Genomic DNA, 19,785 nt, shown 5'->3' on the forward strand with positions numbered 1-19,785 from the left:
CCGTCTTTGGCATATCGGAAGGCAACACTATCTTGGCCTCAGCCTGGCCTCCCGCACTGCCTGCCCCTACACCAGGGTTGGCGACATGGTTGGCCAGGGCCTGGCCACGGGCTTCGGCTGGGCCCTGCTGGTGGTGGTGATGATGATGGTGGTGGTGGTGGTGGGCAGCAGCCGCTAACTGTGACTCTAGGGAACCGACCAGGTCACTGACCACTTTCTCGTCCACGTCTGTGTTGAAGAAGACCTCATCCAGCAGATCCGAACCCGCCGCCATCTTTACTCCGCCGCTCAACTCAAGAGGGCAGCAACAGTCTGCGCATGCGCGGCAGGATAACTACGTCACCGTAAATCTAACCTGTCATTGGTCGTGGATGCCCTACTTAAATGGCGGGCAAATGGCTGCGAGGGTTATTTGGCGAGCGAACAGGGAAGGAGAAAGATCTCTTGGGGTTAGGGGGTCGCAAGAGAACATAGAACATTGTTTGGGCATGGGTGCTTGATAGTGCGGTATCTAAGACACAGCGCATTTTCAGAGGTTGAAGTAGCGTGTACGGGGACATGGTTTCTTTGTCTAAGCTCATTCAAAATGGCTGCGGGTGTCTGTCGGGCTGAAGGGCGCCACACCTGCCCCCGGGGGTGGGGGATCAAAGAGGGTCGATACTAGGGGTCCCGGTTATGGGGTGTTTTAGTAATACGTGTATATGGGGCGGTGGAAGCGCAAGATGATAGTCTTAACTACGCTGGCTAAAAACTCGGTGCGTTAACTATGCTCCGAGCAAAATGTGGGACAGTGACGAGGATGATTTGCTGGTAACTGAGACGGCGATGCTTTCTGCGCTCTCCGTTAAGCTGTTCACTTGCATGGGTGTATGGTGACGTGATGTAGCTGAATACATCCGAAGGTTTAATTGTGCAGTTTCGATAATTGGGGAGGGGGTTATTACTATTTAGACACTATTTAACAGTTTAGATCTTAACAGAAGAATCTGATAGCGCAGGTAATTGCTTATTGATATGTTAAGCATATGCATTCAGTTAAAGTGCTTACACGTTGATAGTTACTAATGGTTACCTTACTATATGTGTGGGTATAGGTAACCCACGGCAATATAAGCGGTCATAAAGTTATATGGGGCTAAATGTCTGGTAATATTATTATGAGGACACGGCCTGAAAAGGTCTGTGTAATCGGCGCCAAAACAGGGAGATCGGTGGCTTGTGTGACTGCCTAGAGTGGCTGGCTATGCATTATAACACACCTCTCTTCCAATTGACTGTTTAACGTCTTACTCGGCAATTTTAATTATTTTTTTACTTAGCAGTTGCTTTGAACTACTTGTCGGCATTATCACGAGACAAAAAATTTTAAAACACTGGTATGACTAAATCTATTGTCGTTATGCGCACTATTTCAGGAAGTGTTATCTAGTAACTAGCATTAGCCGTATAACAGGTGGTGCGTTGTGACTTTAAAGGGACAGTCTACAATAGAATTAGTTTCAAAATATAGATAATCCCTTTATTACCCATTCCCCAGTTTTGCATAACCAACAGTTATATTAAAGGGACATGAAACTCCCCTCAAAATTCATGATTCAGATAGAGAATACAATTTTCCAATTTACTTCTATTATTTAATTTGCTTCCTTCTCATCATTTGCTGAAAGGTTTATCTAGGCAAGTTCATGAGCGGCAGAGAAACTAGGTTCTAGCTGTTGATTGGTGGCTGTATAATATATATTGAATGTGATTGGCTCACCCATGTGTTTAGTTAGAAACTAGTAGTGCATTGTTGCTCCTTCAACAAATGATACCAAGAGAATGAAACAGATTAGATAATAGAAATAAAGTAGAAAGTTGTTTAAAATTGTATTCTCTATCTGAATCATGAAAGAACAGTTTTGGGTTTAATGTACCTTTTTTAATATACTTTTTACTTCTAAAAGTATCAAAGATAAGACAGGGTGGATACACACACTATATATATATATATATATATATACTGTACAACTTCAAAAACACAACATACACGGCTCATTCAATATATGGCACTTTTACTTCTTAACATACAATTATACCAAGTCCCATGTTGAAAGTCACTATGATAGTGCAAGAAGTCAGGTATGTCCTCAGTGTGAATGATGGCTGCACTCCTCTTCACAGAAGATACTGGAAAAACTAAAATAGAAGAGAGGGGCGCCCCTCGCTTCTATTTTATTTTACTTCCGATTAGCTTGTATCTAATCTTCTTACAGCCCCCTGATCACATAACTTTACATTTATTTATAAAAAAAATTACCAGGAGGGATACATTGAGATTTCTCTCGTTTTCAAGTATGTCCTGGGTCCACAAAACATTGCATTGATACAATAGGGTAAATAAAATACACAATATATGCAAAATTTAACATAGATCAGGTAGGAAATATATAATCAACCATGACAGATGCATTCTGTTTTGAGATATGTAGAGAGGGATCTCTTAAAGGATTTTAGGCTTGGGGAAGGTTTGAAAGTGCGGAAGGTCGTTCCATAATTGTGATGCTCTGTAGAAAAAGGATTGAGCTGCTTTCTTTTTGTACTTATCTACTAACTTGCATTTAGTACTGTGTTGTGCTAAATCTTAACTCCTCATGTGTGAACACATTATCCATATAGCCCACATGAACTAGCAGTTGTCTCCTGTTGTGAAAAACAACTAAAAAAGCATGTGGTTAAGATGCTGTCTATAGAGCCTTTGAAATAGGTATACATTTAGGATCTTAATGTTATAAAGTATTTTAATCTAGCAACGATGGTTGTGTAAAGCTGGTGAATGGATAATAAAGGCATGATCTCTTTTTAAACTACAATTTTAGTGTAGACTGTCCCTTTAAGACTACTTGGGCTGTGATAGCTATAAAGGGTAATACAGGTAGGCTTAGTAATTCTATTGTGTCTGAAGTTATGAAAGGTATAAGTAGAAATGACAATTTATACCTATTTCGATCAGCAACTGAAACTGCGAAATACTTTCTTACGATTAATACAAAGCTTTTTCTTGAATGTGTTCACTACTAAATAAACTGTATTAATGCTTGGAGGTGCTTCCCCCCCCCCGCCCCCTACCATAAATCCTCTTTCGGGGACACTAAATATTCCCCCAAGTTTTATCCTTAAAGGGGCATGTAAATGCACATAGATGAATTACATCTGTGAATATAAACACATTTTCTGGCAAAAAATGCTTCTAGTGAGTTATCACACTTTGCAGATCTTGCCATCTCATGTGCAGAACCACTGAAATTGTGTGTGTAAACATATGCCCAATTTCGAACATACCTTTGCAAGATTTAAACAGACAGAAAACACCTTGAGATTTTAATACATGTTTAGTAACAAAACAAGTTGGCTTTAACCCTTTGACTGGGTTAATTTGTCTACATCGGAACAACGTTCCGATGTAAACAAATTGTAATCCTGCGATCGTGAGATTTCAATGATGGGATCGGGGGGGGGGCGTCCGTCCCTGTGACGCTAAGGCACGCCCTCCAGACTGAGATCACATCATGGAAGCGCAGTTGGCTTTAGGAAGCCAACGGTTATGACGTTCTGTTCCGTCAGAACGGCACTAAACCCCAGTGTAATTATGACAGAATAGAACGGCTTTAACAGATAACTGCAAAACAATGAATTGGCTGATATTATGTTCAAGTGTCTTGTATTTTCAATCTGTTTACCGTCCCTAGTTCTGTACATACTTAGCCTGTTGCATGAAAGGCGTACCAGTATAATTTACTTTGCCTAGACAGTTATATAAAACAGATAACATTTAAATTAAAATATTTCCAGTGTAGTAATCATTTTTGAAATTTGATTTTAAACAACTCTCAATTTGACTTCTATTTAATTTGCTTAGTTCACATGTTATCCTTAGTTGAAAAGCATACTTAGGTAGGCCTAGGAGCAGCAATGCAATACTCAGAACTAGCTGCTGTTTGGTGGCTGCACATATAAATGCCTTTTGTCATTGGTTCACCTGATGTGTTCAGCTAGCTCCCAGTAATACTTTGCTGCTCCTGGACCACCTTTTGATAATAGAAGTAAATTGGAAAGTTGTTTAAAATTTGCATGCTCTATCTAGAAAGAAAAAGGTTGTTTTGTGTATCTTTAAATAACATCCTTTCAATTAAAGGGGCAGTCTACTCCAGAAATTTGTATTGATTAAAAAGATAGATAATCCCTTTCTTTCCCATTCCCCAGTTTTGCATAACCAACAGTTATATTCATATACTATTACCTTGTATGTACACCTGCGGACTACCCCTTTTATTTTAGTTCTTTTAACAGAATTGCATTTTAGCTGAGTGCTGACTCCACAGGAGTGACAACAATGTTATCTAAATGGCACACATGAACTAGCACTGTCTAGCTGAGAAACTGTCAACATACACTGAGCTAAGAGACGGCCTTCAAGAGCTTAGAAATTAGCATATGAGCCTTTTTAGTTTTAACTTGCAACAAAGAATGCCAAGAGAACAAAGCAAATTTAACAAAAGTAAATTTGAAAGCTGTTTAAAATTGCATATCCTATCTGAATCATGAAATTGTAATTGAGTAGACTGTCCCTTATATGCTATTTGACTACATGATTTGTTGGCACTTATCGAGCAGAGGAACTTTATTAAACAGACATTATAAATCTTATCACCCATAAACTTTTCTTGAAAAAAAAAAAATATATATATATACAGGTGGCCTTCGTTTTACAACGGTTCAATTTACACAGTTTCAGAATAACAACCTTTTTTCCAGTCATGTGACTGCTATTGAAAAGCATTGAGAAGCAGTGCATTTATTAAAATAGCCAGTAGGTAGAGCTGTCCGCTTGTGTTGCAGCAAAGCCAAGCAAGCTGAAATTATTCAGTTTAACCAGACCTGAGCTATCAAGCAGATTTCAAAGGAACAAGATCTTCCTGTCTATAAATCAGTCCAGATTGGAATGCATAGAAAGAACTGTTTGCAGAAAAATGCAAGTGAAGTCTGTGTTGTGTGATTATTTTATTAGGTTTATAATGCTGTTTAGCAAATGTTTTTATTCATTTAACTTAGTTTAATTATATATTCTGAGTTGTGTGATTATTGTATTAGGTTTATAATGCTGTTTAGCGTTTAAAGTCTTCATTTCAAAGCTTTAAAAATAATGTATTAGGTGTTACCTATGACAGTTTTGAGACGGGCCTGGAACCTATCTCCCTCACTTCCCATTGACTTACATTATAAACTGGGTTTCGATTTACAACCATTCCTTCTGGAACCTAACCCCGGCGTAAACTGAGGGCTACCTGTGTGTGTGTGTATGTATATATATATATATATATATATATATATATATATATATATATATATATATACTGTGTGAAAATATATATATATATACACAGACACTCAATCAAAAACCACTGTGAAACAAAATACTGCACCCCTGTTGGTCACCATTTCACCCAACCTGACCACTCCATCCAAAACCTCAAAATCAAAATTCTCAGAGGCAACTTCAAAAACACCATGGAAAGAAAAACCTTTGAAATGAAAATGATAATGCACTTCAACCTGTTTAATTCTGGACTAAATGTGGACTCTGGATTCTTAACACATTATCAAAATTTTTTGTAATATACTTTCATTTAGTCAATTACATTGTATATTCCACATTCTTTATACATAGGTACACAGGTAAGCCTATGTCCACACTTTTGTCTTTTTTTTTTTAACTTTTGCACTCCCCCTGTATATACAATTTCACATCTTTATAGATATTGATTCAATGTTGATATATAACTTTATGTCAGTATATGCTCTATGTATAGCTATATATTTCCCCTGTCTGTTCTCCTACACTGGACACTGTCTGCCTGTTACCTAAGCCCCCCTCATGATTTTTACGACACCTCCTCCTCTCCCTGCACTTTCTGTCTCCTTAGCTATTCTGTGTTTTAAGATATAATCTGTAAATTCCATTGAATTGGTCAGTATTGCTTCAGACTTGATAAAGGAAGGAACTCTTCCGAAAGCTTGTCAACTTATAAATGTATAGTTAGTCCAATAAAAAAAGTATCATTGCTCAATGCAATACTCTTGTTATTTTGATATCTAAATCTCTGGACTAACATGGCTACTGCAATCAACATATATATATATATACACACACATTCCCAAATCCAGAATTAATAAAAAAATCCAGACTTTTTTATATATATATATATATATTTATATATATATTTTTTTATATATATATATATATTTTTTTTTTTATATATATATAAAATTTGTAAAAAAAAAAAATTCCCCCACCAACAGTAACTCACACTCTTGTCTGTATGTGTCTTTGGATTGCTCTGGTGTTCTAAAATGTAAATAATAGTCAATATTTATTTAAAACAAAACCTGTTACCTTTCTATTTACAGTAATTTACTATCTTCCTGGTGGCAATATCTATACAAAATACAAAACTACCTTTAGGTTGCATATATACGCTGTATTATGTGTAAATATTGCCTAAATTACATAAAATTTTGTTTATTTACAATTTTTACCATTTTACAGATGTAAACATACAAATAGTTAACAAGTAGAGTATTTTCTCTTATGAAAAATCAAAAACGAATACTTATACTTCAAGCCATTAGGACGTTCCATGCTGTCCTAACAGCACCAGCCTTTATCGCAGTTAGGATAGTTCGGAACATCCTACCTTTATATGGCGTCTTGCAACCTCCCCCTTTGACAAAAGCAAGAATCTGGCTGGGGGGGTGCCTAGCAGCGTAGGTAGTCCCCATGATCTGATCTCCGCCTTTGTGTGATTTCCTTTTTCAAGCAAATGTTTAATATTTGATCCAGCCATGAAGGGGTTAAAAAAATATATTGAAAATACAGGCCCCAAAGTAAAAACTCAATTCAACAAAAGTGAATACACCTGCTATCACTTGACACAAAAGTTAGAGGACTGAAAAAAAAATAAAAGTACACCTGTGATTTTCATTTAGCCTAATTGCATGAACATGGTTATATAATGACCTGTGAGCACCAGAACGTTCTCAATTTTGTACCTATGGGCTGTGTCTATCTGCAAGTCTACATCATGGCTCCACATGGAAAAGAATTACTAGAGAAATTGTATTATCTGATTGTGAGACTTCACAAAGATGGAAAAGGATACAAAAATATCTGTGACCAACTAAAAAATCAGTTGAAATACAGGTAAAGCAGCAATCAGGATATATAAAAGGAGCCATAGTTCCATTAATATGAGCTGCAGTGGCCGTCCTAAAATGAGGCCACGGACAGTGCGCTACTTGCACAATCTAGCTCTGAAAAACAGACGGGCAAGTGCTTCAGACATGGCTCAGGGGTTATCAATAGAAATTAAGAGTGGCATCCAAGTAAAAGCCCTTACTTGCTCTGGCACAAAACTGCTAGATTAAACTTTGTCAAACACCATGAAAAGCAGCCAAATAAATATTGGGAGCATATTCTTTTGTCAAATTGAGATCAAGATAAATTTGTTTGGCTCAGATGGGGTCCAGCATGTTTGGTGTGAACCTGGCCAGGACTATTACAATGAATGCATAGTCCCAACAGTGAAGCAAAGAGGTAGGAAGGAGTGTGATGATATTGTGCTGCATGAGTGTAAAAGGTGTTGTGGAGATGACATTTATAGGTGGCACCATGAATTCCAGTGGACATACCAAAATACTGGCTGACAAGATGATTCACAGTCTCCAGAAGCTTGGCAGAAGAGGAATATTCCAGCATGATAACTATTCAAAGAACACTGCCATAATCATGCGTTTCTAAAGAAGAAAAAAGTGAAAACTATGGCCTGGACAAGTATGCTGTCTGACTTGAATCCAATAGAACACCGTTGGGGTATTTTAAAGAGAAAGGTAGAGCAACACAACCCCCTCCAGCAAAGAGCAGCTGCAAATATTGTCTCTGAAGATCGGCAGAACATTTCTCCACAAATGTGCGCTTCACTGGTAACCTCCTTCCTGAGTTGGATTGAGTCTATCATCAAAAATAAAGATGAATGTATGAAGTATTGAAATAATAAAAGATTTGAATCTCAGTAATTAAAGATGTACTGACTTTTGTTGCATTGAGTTCCTAGTGTGGGGCTGGTATTTTTAATATAGTAAATCTAAACTGTTAGTTTTTAATTTTACATAAGAGCAAATACCCTATTGTAAAAACTTAGAGGTAATGCAATTACTGTAAGGTGATACAATTTGTAATTATTTGGCATTTAAGTGATATTGCACAGGGTTGTAATTACTTCTGTTGTATACTGTGTATATATATACTTTGCTTGTTTCTGCTGTACAATATATCTAAATATTGTGCATTCACTGAGTCTGGAGGGTCTCTCATAAAAAAAAAAATTCAGCTGACCATGTAACATTCAACATAGCGATTGCTGTTCTGTGAATTTCAACTCCAAAGCTGTTTCTCTTGCACACTACTATTAATGCTGTACAACCTAGGATTCTGGCCAGTGGAATATGATGTATACAAAATGCCCATACACATTTCAGTTATCTTACTTGTGTTAGGAATACCTGTTGGCAGACGTGCATAGCAGCAGCACACTGCTTGCAACTTGAGTATCAGAAATGTAAAGGGATTAAAACAAGAGTAGTGTCTGGAACCACAACATATACCAACATATGAAACGGCTTACATCCCTACGTTTCAACAAAAGATACCAAGGGGCACAAAGAAAAATTGATAACATAAGTAAATTACAAAAAAAATGAAAACTTGTATCTATCAAAATTTGAGTTTCTTGTCCCTTTTAAAAGCAACATTTTACATTGTTCAAAATGATACATTGAGCATACATTTTAATAACAATGCTGTGTTTTTTGTGTGAATGTTTGTATGATATGTGGTATTTAGTAAATGTCAGATATAAAATGCAAACTTAAAAATAATGGCACCAGAATGTAAAACGTTTTTAAAATTATTGCAATAAAAGAAATATATACAAGTGATTGATTTGGCATTGATCTAAATGTTTTCTTTATGTTGTTTTAACCCTTTAATGCCATTAGCACTTTGTATTTTGTCCGAATTTTGCTTGGTTTTAGCACCGAAGGACGAAATACAATGTCCTAACCGCTTTGCTTTCCCTGATGGGATCGCGGTCTGGAGGGCATGCCTAGCATCATAGGGACGCCCCCCTGACGCGATGCCATCATTGAAATCTCATTATCATGTGCACAATTGCGAGATTTCAATTTGTTTACATTGGAACAGTTGTTCCGATGTAGACAAGTTAACCCCGGCACGAAAGGGTTAAAGTTGCAATGCCATTAAATAAATATTTGGAGAGCATATGACTGGGAATGTGTCAGTGTATATATGTTAAAGGGACAGTCAACATTAAAATTGTTATTGTTAAAAAAGTTAGATAACGCCTTTACAACCCATTCCCTAGCTTTGCACAACCAACATTGTTATATTAATATACTTTATAACATTCAAAGCTCTAAATTTCTGCCTGTTTCTAAGCAACTATAGACAGTCTCTTAATCACATGATTTTTTTATTTGCTTTTAACAGGAGACTGCTAGGTCATATGGGCCATATAGATAACATTGTGCTCACGCCTGTGGGTTCTGCACAACACTGCTAAAATGCTGGTCAATAGATAATAAATCAGTCGTGATCAAGGGGACTGTCAAAAGAGACTTAGATATAAGGTAATCACAGAGGTTAAAAGTATATTAATATAACCATGTTGTCTTTGCAAAACTGGGGAGTGCATAATAAAGGGATTATCTATCTTTTTAAACCATAATAAAATTTGAGTTGACTGTCCCTTTAAATTTGCAACCTTCTAAATGTTGCTGCTAACCCCCCAACCCCATATCTCAATGGTTAAAGGGACATTCCAGCCAAAATTGGAATCCACATGGATGCATTTCCGTTTTGAATAGAATATTTTTTGTAACATACATATATTAGCAAATATGTTTCTAATAAAAATGTATAGCTGTTTCAAAAGTTTATTTAAGTATGCACTGTGCACCAGCATTTTAAACAAACCACCTGCTCAGAGAGCCTAAGGTGCTTTTAACCTTTTAAAGCCGTTATGCCGTTCCATTCCGTCATAATTAGACTGGGCTTTAAAGCCGTTATGACGGAATGGAACGTCATAACTAACGGCTGTCCTGAAGCCTTCTGTGCTTCAGGGATTTAATCGCGGTCTGGAGGGCGTTCCTAGGATTGTAGGGACGCCCCCCAGATGCGATCCAATAATTGAAATCTCGCGATCGTATGCACGATCGCGTAGTTTCAATTTGTCTACATCGGAACAGTTGTTCCGATGTAGGCACTTTAACCCTGTCACGAAAGGGTTAACATCTGGTAATGACTCAGTTTGTTTATTGCTGACATTATACAAGCCCCACTGATTCTCTGAGCAGCTGCATTATTTAAAATGTTGTACTGAGAATATCTAGCTATGCTTCAAATGCAAGTGCAGATAAAAATGCTAACACTAAAACAGTGATAACTTTTACTTGAATTATTCTTGTCAATACATGTATGTTGTAAATATGTTTCTATTTAAATATGTAATTCATACTTCTGCATTTACATTTTTACCTCAATGTCCCTTTAATACTAAATAAAATAAAGACGCCATAATAAAAATAGTGGATCATTGCATTATGGCCAGAGAATTTAGGAAGGCCAGTGCCAGGGTTACAAATTGTACTACAGGTTGTCTTTGTCTATGAATTTGGAGTAAGCATGCAAACTAGATCCTAACTTATTTGCTAGAGGACCGATCAACTGTTGTCAAATGCGATTCCTTTATCTGTGCGTTCCTGCTTCTCTCTCAAGCGAGATTTTTAAATGCAGTGCAGTGATATGTGCTTTAGTATATACTGCACTGTACTCCACAACAGAGCTGATGATGGGTCTAATGAGAGATGAGACAGGCTGACATCTCCCAACCCCTCACTCACAACGTGCGCAGACACAACACCATCACGTGTCGTAAATACGTCACCATTTGCTGGTCCACTACAGGTTCAGTCCACACAGCCAATCGCCCTACAGGACGTCACCATTCTGTGAAAAAAATATACACAGCGCACAGCAACAAACAGGAGCTGACTGTCCCGCCCCTGGCGTGGAGTTTCGGGAGGAGCGAAGATTATGGTATATAAGGTGGCAGAGTGGGCGGCGCTTTTGCAGTCAGTCGGTTCCTCAAGAGGTGGTGAAGTTTGGCAGGTGGCATAATGAGCTCTGGAACGCCGTACATCGGTAGCAAGATCAGTCTTATCTCCAAGGCCCAGATACGCTATGAGGGTATTTTGTATACCATTGACACCGACAACTCCACGGTGGCGTTGGCTAAAGGTGAGAGGGAGACCTACAACGGGTTGCGGGGAGGGGAGATTGAAAGGGAGTTGCAAGGGATACCCTTTTGGCACCCCATGTTCGGAATCTGCGTCAGTGTTCGTGCTGCCCCCTCCTGGTGAGGCTGTTGCAGAGCTGCGGCCTGGGTAATAAACGCAGCCTATAATTTCAACACTCCTCGTCAGTGTCAACTACCCCGGGTTTCCCTTAAACCTTTGCACAAATTCTTAGACCCACTCACAGAGACAATACTACTTACCGCTCTTACATAAATGGTGCACATAGTCTCTGCCGAATTAGCGCATAACCTAAATCCACTTACTTGCCTCCGGTTACTTAAACGTGTTAAATTTCGTCACGCCATGACGTAAGAGCCATATAAAAAGAAAGAGGTCACTAATTCGTTATCCGTCAAAGCTTTAAAGTATGCGATTTAACCAGTCATGCTCGGCTGACTCCTCCTCCCTGTCATATCATTTGTGTGTCCACCTTCTAACCAAGTGGCTCTTGCCAATTTGCATATGTGGTGTGGCTCTGTTTGCCCCGTGATACTTATGTATCACATTGTGGTGTTGACATAAATCTAAAAGGTATTCATTTATCAAAATAAACTTTTAAAGGCACATAATCCCTATTCTTATTTGTGATTCATAGCAAAAATCATAGAATATTCAAATGTCAGAACAAGCAGCCATAGCTTTAGCGTTACAAGAATATGGAACCCTTTTTTTTTTTTTTTTCTTGCATGATTCAGATAGAGCATGCAACTAATTTACTCCTATTGTCAATTTTTCTTTGTTCTCTTGGTATCTTGTTGAAAAAGCAGGAATGTAAGCTTAGGAGCAGGCCCATTTTTGGTTCAGCGCCATGGGTAGCGCTTGTTAATTTGTGGCTACATTTAGCCACCAATAAAAGCAGGCGCTTGCCATGTCACTGAACCAAAAATGGGCCTGCTCCTAAGCTTACATTCCTGCTTTTTCAACACGATACCAAGAGAACAAAGAAAAATGAATAAAAGTTAATTAGAAAGTTGCTTAAAATTGCATGCTCTATCTGAATCGTGAAAGAACAATAAAGGGGTTTCATATTCTTTTAAAAACTAAAATGCTACGTAGCATGATGCATTCAAAGAAAAGATTAGTCTGAGTATATTGTGGATGCATTTTTTTTACATTTAATTAGTTGTGTAAAAATTGACAAAATAAGTGTCAAGTTTTAGTTTCTACAAAACCATGAGAGCTACCATGCTGTAATTTAGGTTACCTTCTCTGTTGCCAGTTATAAATAGGTAACTAGAGTGTGCTGCCAAAGGCTCTTTGGAATACAAGTGTTCTGCGCTTCCATTTCTAACAAACTGGAAAGCTCAGCATTTCAGAATGGAATTACAGGAAAATGGGACAAAATGAATAATGAAAGTATATCGTGTTTTTTTTTTTTTATATATATATATATGGTTTATTTTATATTTCCATCTCAAAGTGTTTAATAACTCTTTAAAGGGATATTGGCGTATGTATGCTCTCCACTGTTCACATACATACACACACACACACACACTATATGGCTAAAAGTGTTTGGACACTCCTATTAAAGGTTTACTAACCCCACACTTTTTTCTTTCATGATTCAGACAGCGTGTGTTGCGTGCCTTTTTAAGCAACATTCTAATTTACTCCTATTTTTTTTTTTCTTAGTTCTCTTGGTATCTTTATTTGAGAAGCAGGAATGTAAGCTTAGGAGCTTACATAGTCAACAATCATTACCGAGATTACATAACCAAAATGGGACATTTTGGTTATGTAATCTCGGTAATGATTGTTGACTATTTACCCACCCATCAGCAGGTGCTACCCAGGTGCTGAAAAGCATCTTGTGGAAAGCCTTCCTAGAAGTTGTTATTTTAGCTTCAAGGCATGCTCAACTCCATATTCCACTGGTTTGGAATGGGATGCCAAACAAGCTCCTGTAAGTGTGAAAAAGGAGGATATTTTACCTCCATTTTCTCAGTAGCCACATCCCTTTCCAAAGGGACTTTAAGTAGCCAGTCAGGATGCTAGCCCCAGGACTTCCAAAGCAATGTGCATCTGGCACGTGCAGACAGTCCTGTTAAAGGGACAGTATACACTAATTTTTATACAACTGCATGTAATAGACACTACTATAAAGAATAAGATGCACAGATACTGATATAAAAATCCAGTATAAAACTGTTTAAAAACTTACTTAGATGCTCTGTTGAAAAGGTAGCTGGTGAGCCCCACTGCAAGTGTGAAATAAGACACTCACTCCCCCTTCTTTTGCATATGAAAAGACCCTTTACACAAACAGGAGCAAGCTGGAGTAGGTATCTGAAAGTATTCTCCTAAAACTTTGGGGCTTGGTTAGGGGTCTGAAAATCAGAGCAATGCTATTTAAAAATAAGTAAAACTATACATTTTATAAAAAAAAACACACACACTTTATGGGCTATACAAATAATCTTCAAAACATTTAAGCAAAGAAGAGTATGTCCCTTTAAATCAGTGTGACATCCACTGTGGAGAACACTATAAACTGAAGAAATTGAAGGAAAAAAAAAAACTTCATAGATGTGCAGATATTTTCTTGTCAGCTTTTTAGTTATGCTGCATCAATTTTAAATAATTTTGTATGAATATTGTCAAGCTTTTGTAATCTAAATAGGTGTATGCATGATGTACAAGTATTGGCAAGTCTTATGAATACCTGAGCAAACGGTTTAAAATGAGCAAAATCTATTGTGTGCCTGGCTCCCTTTGGGATACACCAGTGTGCAAAGGTTTTGGTAGAATATAGTTGAGATTAAGTTTTTTTTTTTTTTTTTTTTTTTTGTTTTTCTTAGAAGCCTTGATTTTAGTCATGTGTTTTTTGTTTTGTTTTTTTTGAGGGCTGTCACATTATTGGTATCGGTTATTTGTAGAGCACCAACAGATTCCGCAGTGCTAGAAACAAAGGCGGAGTACAACAAAATATTTATAGGGATCAAACTGGTAAAGGGCCCTGCCAAGAGTCGCACGGTTGTAGTCAGCTCTTATGAAGGTGATCTACAAACAGCTGAACTCTTAACGTGATGGTAAACTCTCCCCTTTGTAAAACAGATCTGGAATGTAAGTGCTATTTTAGATGGAGTTTAATTCATTAGCTGTAATGAAGATGCGCTATAACTTAGTTATTAATATAGATATGAAATTCAAATACTGCATGCTCCTCCGCCAACTTCAAAAGTAAAATTTTCTGTGAGCTAACAGATTGAATTGTTGTCCATTCAGCGCTCTCCCCATCTGGCACTTTTGTTGTAGCTAGAGCATTGATTGGAGAATAATTCAATCATTTAGCTGACAGGAAAATTGACTTTTGAAGTGGGTGGTGTAACGTGGGGTATTTGAATTTCATATCTATATTAATAACTAAGTTATAGAGCATCTTCATTGCACATGATGAATAAAAACCCATCTAAAATAGCGCTTACATACCAGATCTGATTTTAAAAAGGGGAGAGTTTACCATCACTTTAAGCTTACATGCTAAGGGGGTTCAGGGGATAGCAATAGAGAAGAGGAACTGGTATAAAGAAAGGTTAGTGTGGGTTGTGTCCATCCCTGAACAGTAGAGTCTTTAGGGAGCGCTGGAAGCTTTCAAAACTAGGGTAGTCTTGTGGAGCGAGGCAGAGTTCCACAAGATGGGAGCCTGTCTGGTGAAGTCCTGTAAACGGCAGTGTGAAGAGGTAAAAAGAGAGGGGAGGAGTAGGTCATGAGCAGAGTTAAGGGGACGGGAGAGAGAGTATCTGGAGACAAGGTCTGAGATATACGGGGGAGCAGTGCAGTTGAGGGCTTTGTATGTCAGTCAGAATTTTGTATTTAATCCTAGAGGCAAGAGGAAACCCGTGAAGGGATTGGCAGAGAGGTGCAGCAGATGAGCCTGTCAGAGGCATTCATTATGGATTGTAATGGAGTTATGCAGCAGCTGGGGAGACCAGAGATGAGAGTTGTAGTAATCAAGGTGGGAAATGAGTGGATTAAAATCTTAGTTGTGGCTTGTGTAAGGAAATGTCTAATTTTAAGGTGGAAGCGGCAGGCTTTAGCCAAAGACTGAATGTGAGGAGTGAAAGAGAGATCTGAGTCAAATGTGACCCAGAGACATCGGGCATGCGGGGTAGGGGGGTAATGATGGAGTTGTTGACAGTTATAGAGCTATCAGGGGTCGAGATTTTGGAAGAAGGGGGGAAAATAAGGGAAAATTGAAGACATTGAGGGTAGAATAGTAGGAGTTCAAGATAAATTTGTAAGAAAGAAAATCAGCTGAACTCCGAGATATTTCTTTTTTTCCAGTGTCGCTCAGCAGTATGGTAATATCTGCATAGGTACTGTCAGAGGAGTATGCCAGGGCTGAGGATGAGTGTGATTGCTGAGCTATGGTAAGAGGGGGCCAGATTGTCAAGGATGGCTGTAAGGGTGGAATTATAGTCACAGATTGGTCTGGGCAGGAGAAGGATGAGAGGAGAGGTTCAAGGGAATTGGCAAGCTGTTGCTGATCTAATGACATAATGCTTCTGAAGTTTGGTGTGAGGAGTAGGAGGGAGAGTTGTTTTTTTCTCCTGAGATCTTGAATCTCCACAAGGGTGGATTTTATTTAAATCGCTAGACAGATTTTAAAATCATGGTTTTCATTTTTAGAATAATTTTTCAGATTAATTTTCCTGTTATATCAGACCATTACTGTTTTGCTTCTATATAATTAGATATGCATATAGTTCACCTCCCTTCTATACAGGGAGTGCAGAATTATTAGGCAAATGAGTATTTTGACCACATCATCCTCTTTATGCATGTTGTCTTACTCCAAGCTGTATAGGCTCGAAAGCCTACTACCAATTAAGCATATTAGGTGATGTGCATCTCTGTAATGAGAAGGGGTGTGGTCTAATGACATCAACACCCTATATCAGGTGTGCATAATTATTAGGCAACTTCCTTTCCTTTGGCAAAATGGGTCAAAAGAAGGACTTGACAGGCTCAGAAAAGTAAAAAATAGTGAGATATCTTGCAGAGGGATGCAGCACTCTTAAAATTGCAAAGCTTCTGAAGCGTGATCATCGAACAATCAAGCGTTTCATTCAAAATAGTCAACAAGGTCGCAAAACAGATATCAAAAACAAAATAAGTCCTTGATGGAGGTGCGCCTATGGTGACGAATGTAGCAAACAATCCAATATAAGGCTGCTCTTCTGTAGCGTGCGTAGACGGTTAGGAAATCTGTAGTGGGGAAACAGGAAGGCGCCAATAGGGTGATAACGTATAGACCCAGACAGGTGAGTATAAGGAGAGAAAAGATACTCACAAGCAGGGCGGCACTTGAACGTGCCTAACCAAGCGGGCCGGGACCACAGCGTCGCCCGGGAGACTCACAACGGCAACAACACCAATCCTCGAGCCGGACCAAGTTCCGTGTGGAAGGTCGCAAGAAGCGTGTGGAAAAACCAAGGCGCAAAATAACTGCCCATGAACTGAGAAAAGTCAAGCGTGCAGATGCCACTTGCCACCAGTTTGGCCATATTTCAGAGCTGCAACATCACTGGAGTGCCCAAAAGCACAAGGTGTGCAATACTCAGAGACATGGCCAAGGTAAGAAAGGCTGAAAGACGACCACCACTGAACAAGACACACAAGCTGAAACGTCAAGACTGGGCCAAGAAATATCTCAAGACTGATTTTTCTAAGGTTTTATGGACTGATGAAATGAGTGAGTCTTGATGGGCCAGATGAATGGGCCCGTGGCTGGATTGGTAAAGGGCAGAGAGCTCCAGTCCGACTCAGACGCCAGCAAGGTGGAGGTGGAGTACTGGTTTGGGCTGGTATCATCAAAGATGAGCTTGTGGGGCATTTTCGGGTTGAGGATGGAGTCAAGCTCAACTCCCAGTCCTACTGCCAGTTTCTGGAAGACACCTTCTTCAAGCAGTGGTACAGGAAGAAGTCTGCATCCTTCAAGAAAAACATGATTTTCATGCAGGACAATGCTCCATCACACGCGTCCAAGTACTCCACAGCGTGGCTGGCAAGAAAGGGTATAAAAGAAGAAAATCTAATGACATGGCCTACTTGTTCACCTGATCTGAACCCCATTGAGAACCTGTGGTCCATCATCAAATGTGAGATTTACAAGGAGGGAAAACAGTACACCTCTCTGAACAGTGTCTGGGAGGCTGTGGTTGCTGGCTGCACGCAATGTTGATGGTGAACAGATCAAAACACTGACAGAATCCATGGATGGCAGGCTTTTGAGTGTCCTTGCAAAGAAAGGTGGCTATATTGGTCACTGATTCATTTTTGAATGTCAGAAATGTTTATTTGTGAATGTTGAGATGTTATATTGGTTTCACTGGTAAAAATAAATAATTGAAATGGGTATATATTTGTTTTTTGTTAAGTTGCCTAATAATTATGCACAGTAATAGTCACCTGCACACACAGATATCCCCCTAAAATAGCTATAACTAAAAACAAACTAAAAACTACTTCCAAAACTATTCAGCTTTGATATTGATATGAGTTTTTTGGGTTCATTGAACATGGTTGTTCAATAATAAAATTAATCCTCAAAAATACAACTTGCCTAATAATTCGGCACTCCCTGTATAATTAGATATGCATATAGTTCACCTCCCAATAATTTAATTGAAATGATATATCTCCAGTTTATTATGTTAATCATTCATATTTGATCAACTTTTCAGCTGTAGTTGAAGGAGAAAAATGATTACCTAAATTTTTTTTTTTAGCTAAAACAATAAAAAAAAATTTTTTTAATGTTTGTCCCTCTCTCCTCACACTTTGGTCCTTGTGCAGATCTGTTCCACGCCAAACAATCTTGTATACATTGAGCTTCTTGAAACTTAGTATTGCGGTTATTCTGTTTTCATAGATTTGCAGGGGAGCAATGCAATTTTAAAGTGACAGTAAATTGAATGGGTTAATGGAATTACTTTACCAAAAAATAAACATTGCAGCCATGATTATACAGCATCTTGCTATACAATTAAAACTAATTCTTGTTTCAGGATGAATAGGCAGATTAATTTGTTTTAAAAAAAAAATAGTAGTTCTATATAATACCATACCACAATCAATCACATGGCTTAGGCAAAACAAAAAATACTGACAGTATAAGTAAAAATAAATAAATTGCATAAACAATCACTTAGGCATAGGTTGCAGTATATTGGTTTAACCCCTTAACCCCTTAAGGACCAGCGACGTACCCTGTATGTCACTGGCCTTTTTTTGGGACTTGATTGTTTTATAGCGCGGTCTTGCCACCAGCGTTGAGACTGCTCTATTCCACAAAGCCTGCTGGAGGGACAGTATTAATAGCGTCTTTTTGCTAGACTTGTGCTATTATGTCCTGAAAAACCCCTTAATGACCAGTGACATACAGGGTACATTGTGGTCATTAAGGGGTTAATGACCACAGCACTTTTCCATTTTCTGTCCGTTTGGGACCAAGGCTATTTTTACATTTCTGCAGTGTTTGTGTTTAGCTGTAATTTTCCTCTTACTCATTTACTGTACCCACACATTATATACTGTTTTTCTCGCCATTAAATGGACTATCTAAAGATACCATTATTTTCATCATATCTTATAATGTACTATAAAAAAATTATAACATGAGGAAAAAATGGAAAAAAACACACTTTTTCTAACTATGACCCCCAAAATCTGTTACACATCTACAACCACCAAAAAACACCCGTGCTAAATAGTTTCTAAATTTTGTCCTGAGTTTAGAAATACCCAATGTTTACATGTTCTTTGCTTTTTTTGTAAGTTATAGGGCCATAAATACAAGTAGCACTTTGCTATTTCCAAACCATTATTTTTCAAAATTAGCGCTAGTTACATTAGAACACTAATATCTTTCAGGAATCTCTGAATATCCATTGACATGTATATATATTTTTTTTTTAGTAGACATCCCAAAGTATTCATCTAGGCCCATTTTGGTATATTTCATGCCACCATTTCACCGCCAAATGCGATTAAATACAAAAAATCGTTCACTTTTTTACTAATTTTTTTTCACAAACTTTTTTGGTTTCTCACTGAAATTATTTACAAACAGCTTGTGCAATTATGGCTTAAATGGTTGTAAATTCTTCTCTGGAATCCCCTTTGTTCAGAAATAGCAGACATATATGGCTTTGGCGTTGCTTTTTAGTAATTAGAAGGCTGCTAAATGCCAATGCGCACTACACGTGTATTATGCCCAGCAGTGAAGGGGTTAATTATGGAGCATGTAGGGAGCTTTTAGGGATAATTTTAGCTTTAGTGTAGTGTAGTAGACAACCCCAAGTAATG

At 38.1% G+C, this 19,785-nt stretch overlaps 2 protein-coding genes across 4 annotated transcripts in view; one reads left to right on the forward strand and one right to left on the reverse strand.

Annotated features, from left to right (window-relative positions):
- TAF4 (TATA-box binding protein associated factor 4) overlaps positions 1-280 on the reverse strand; it is a gene marked incomplete in the record, with an annotated part of 557,264 nt that extends 556,984 nt beyond the window's left edge. Inside the window, 1 exon segment of the mRNA XM_053705882.1 lies at positions 1-280. Coding sequence (XP_053561857.1) covers positions 1-274 — 274 coding nt within the window.
- Positions 281-11,243: 10,963 nt separating this feature from the next.
- The window catches only part of LSM14B (LSM family member 14B), a 51,731-nt gene continuing 43,189 nt past the window's right edge, over positions 11,244-19,785 (forward strand). For all 3 annotated transcript variants that reach the window (XM_053705997.1, XM_053706074.1, XM_053706155.1), the window contains exon 1: positions 11,244-11,413. In XM_053705997.1, the coding sequence (XP_053561972.1) occupies positions 11,293-11,413 (121 nt within the window). In that variant the 5' untranslated portion in view covers positions 11,244-11,292. The remainder of the gene's footprint in view (positions 11,414-19,785) is intronic.

The sequence above is a fragment of the Bombina bombina genome, chromosome 1 (genome assembly GCF_027579735.1).
Source record: "Bombina bombina isolate aBomBom1 chromosome 1, aBomBom1.pri, whole genome shotgun sequence".
Taxonomy (NCBI): domain Eukaryota; kingdom Metazoa; phylum Chordata; class Amphibia; order Anura; family Bombinatoridae; genus Bombina; species Bombina bombina.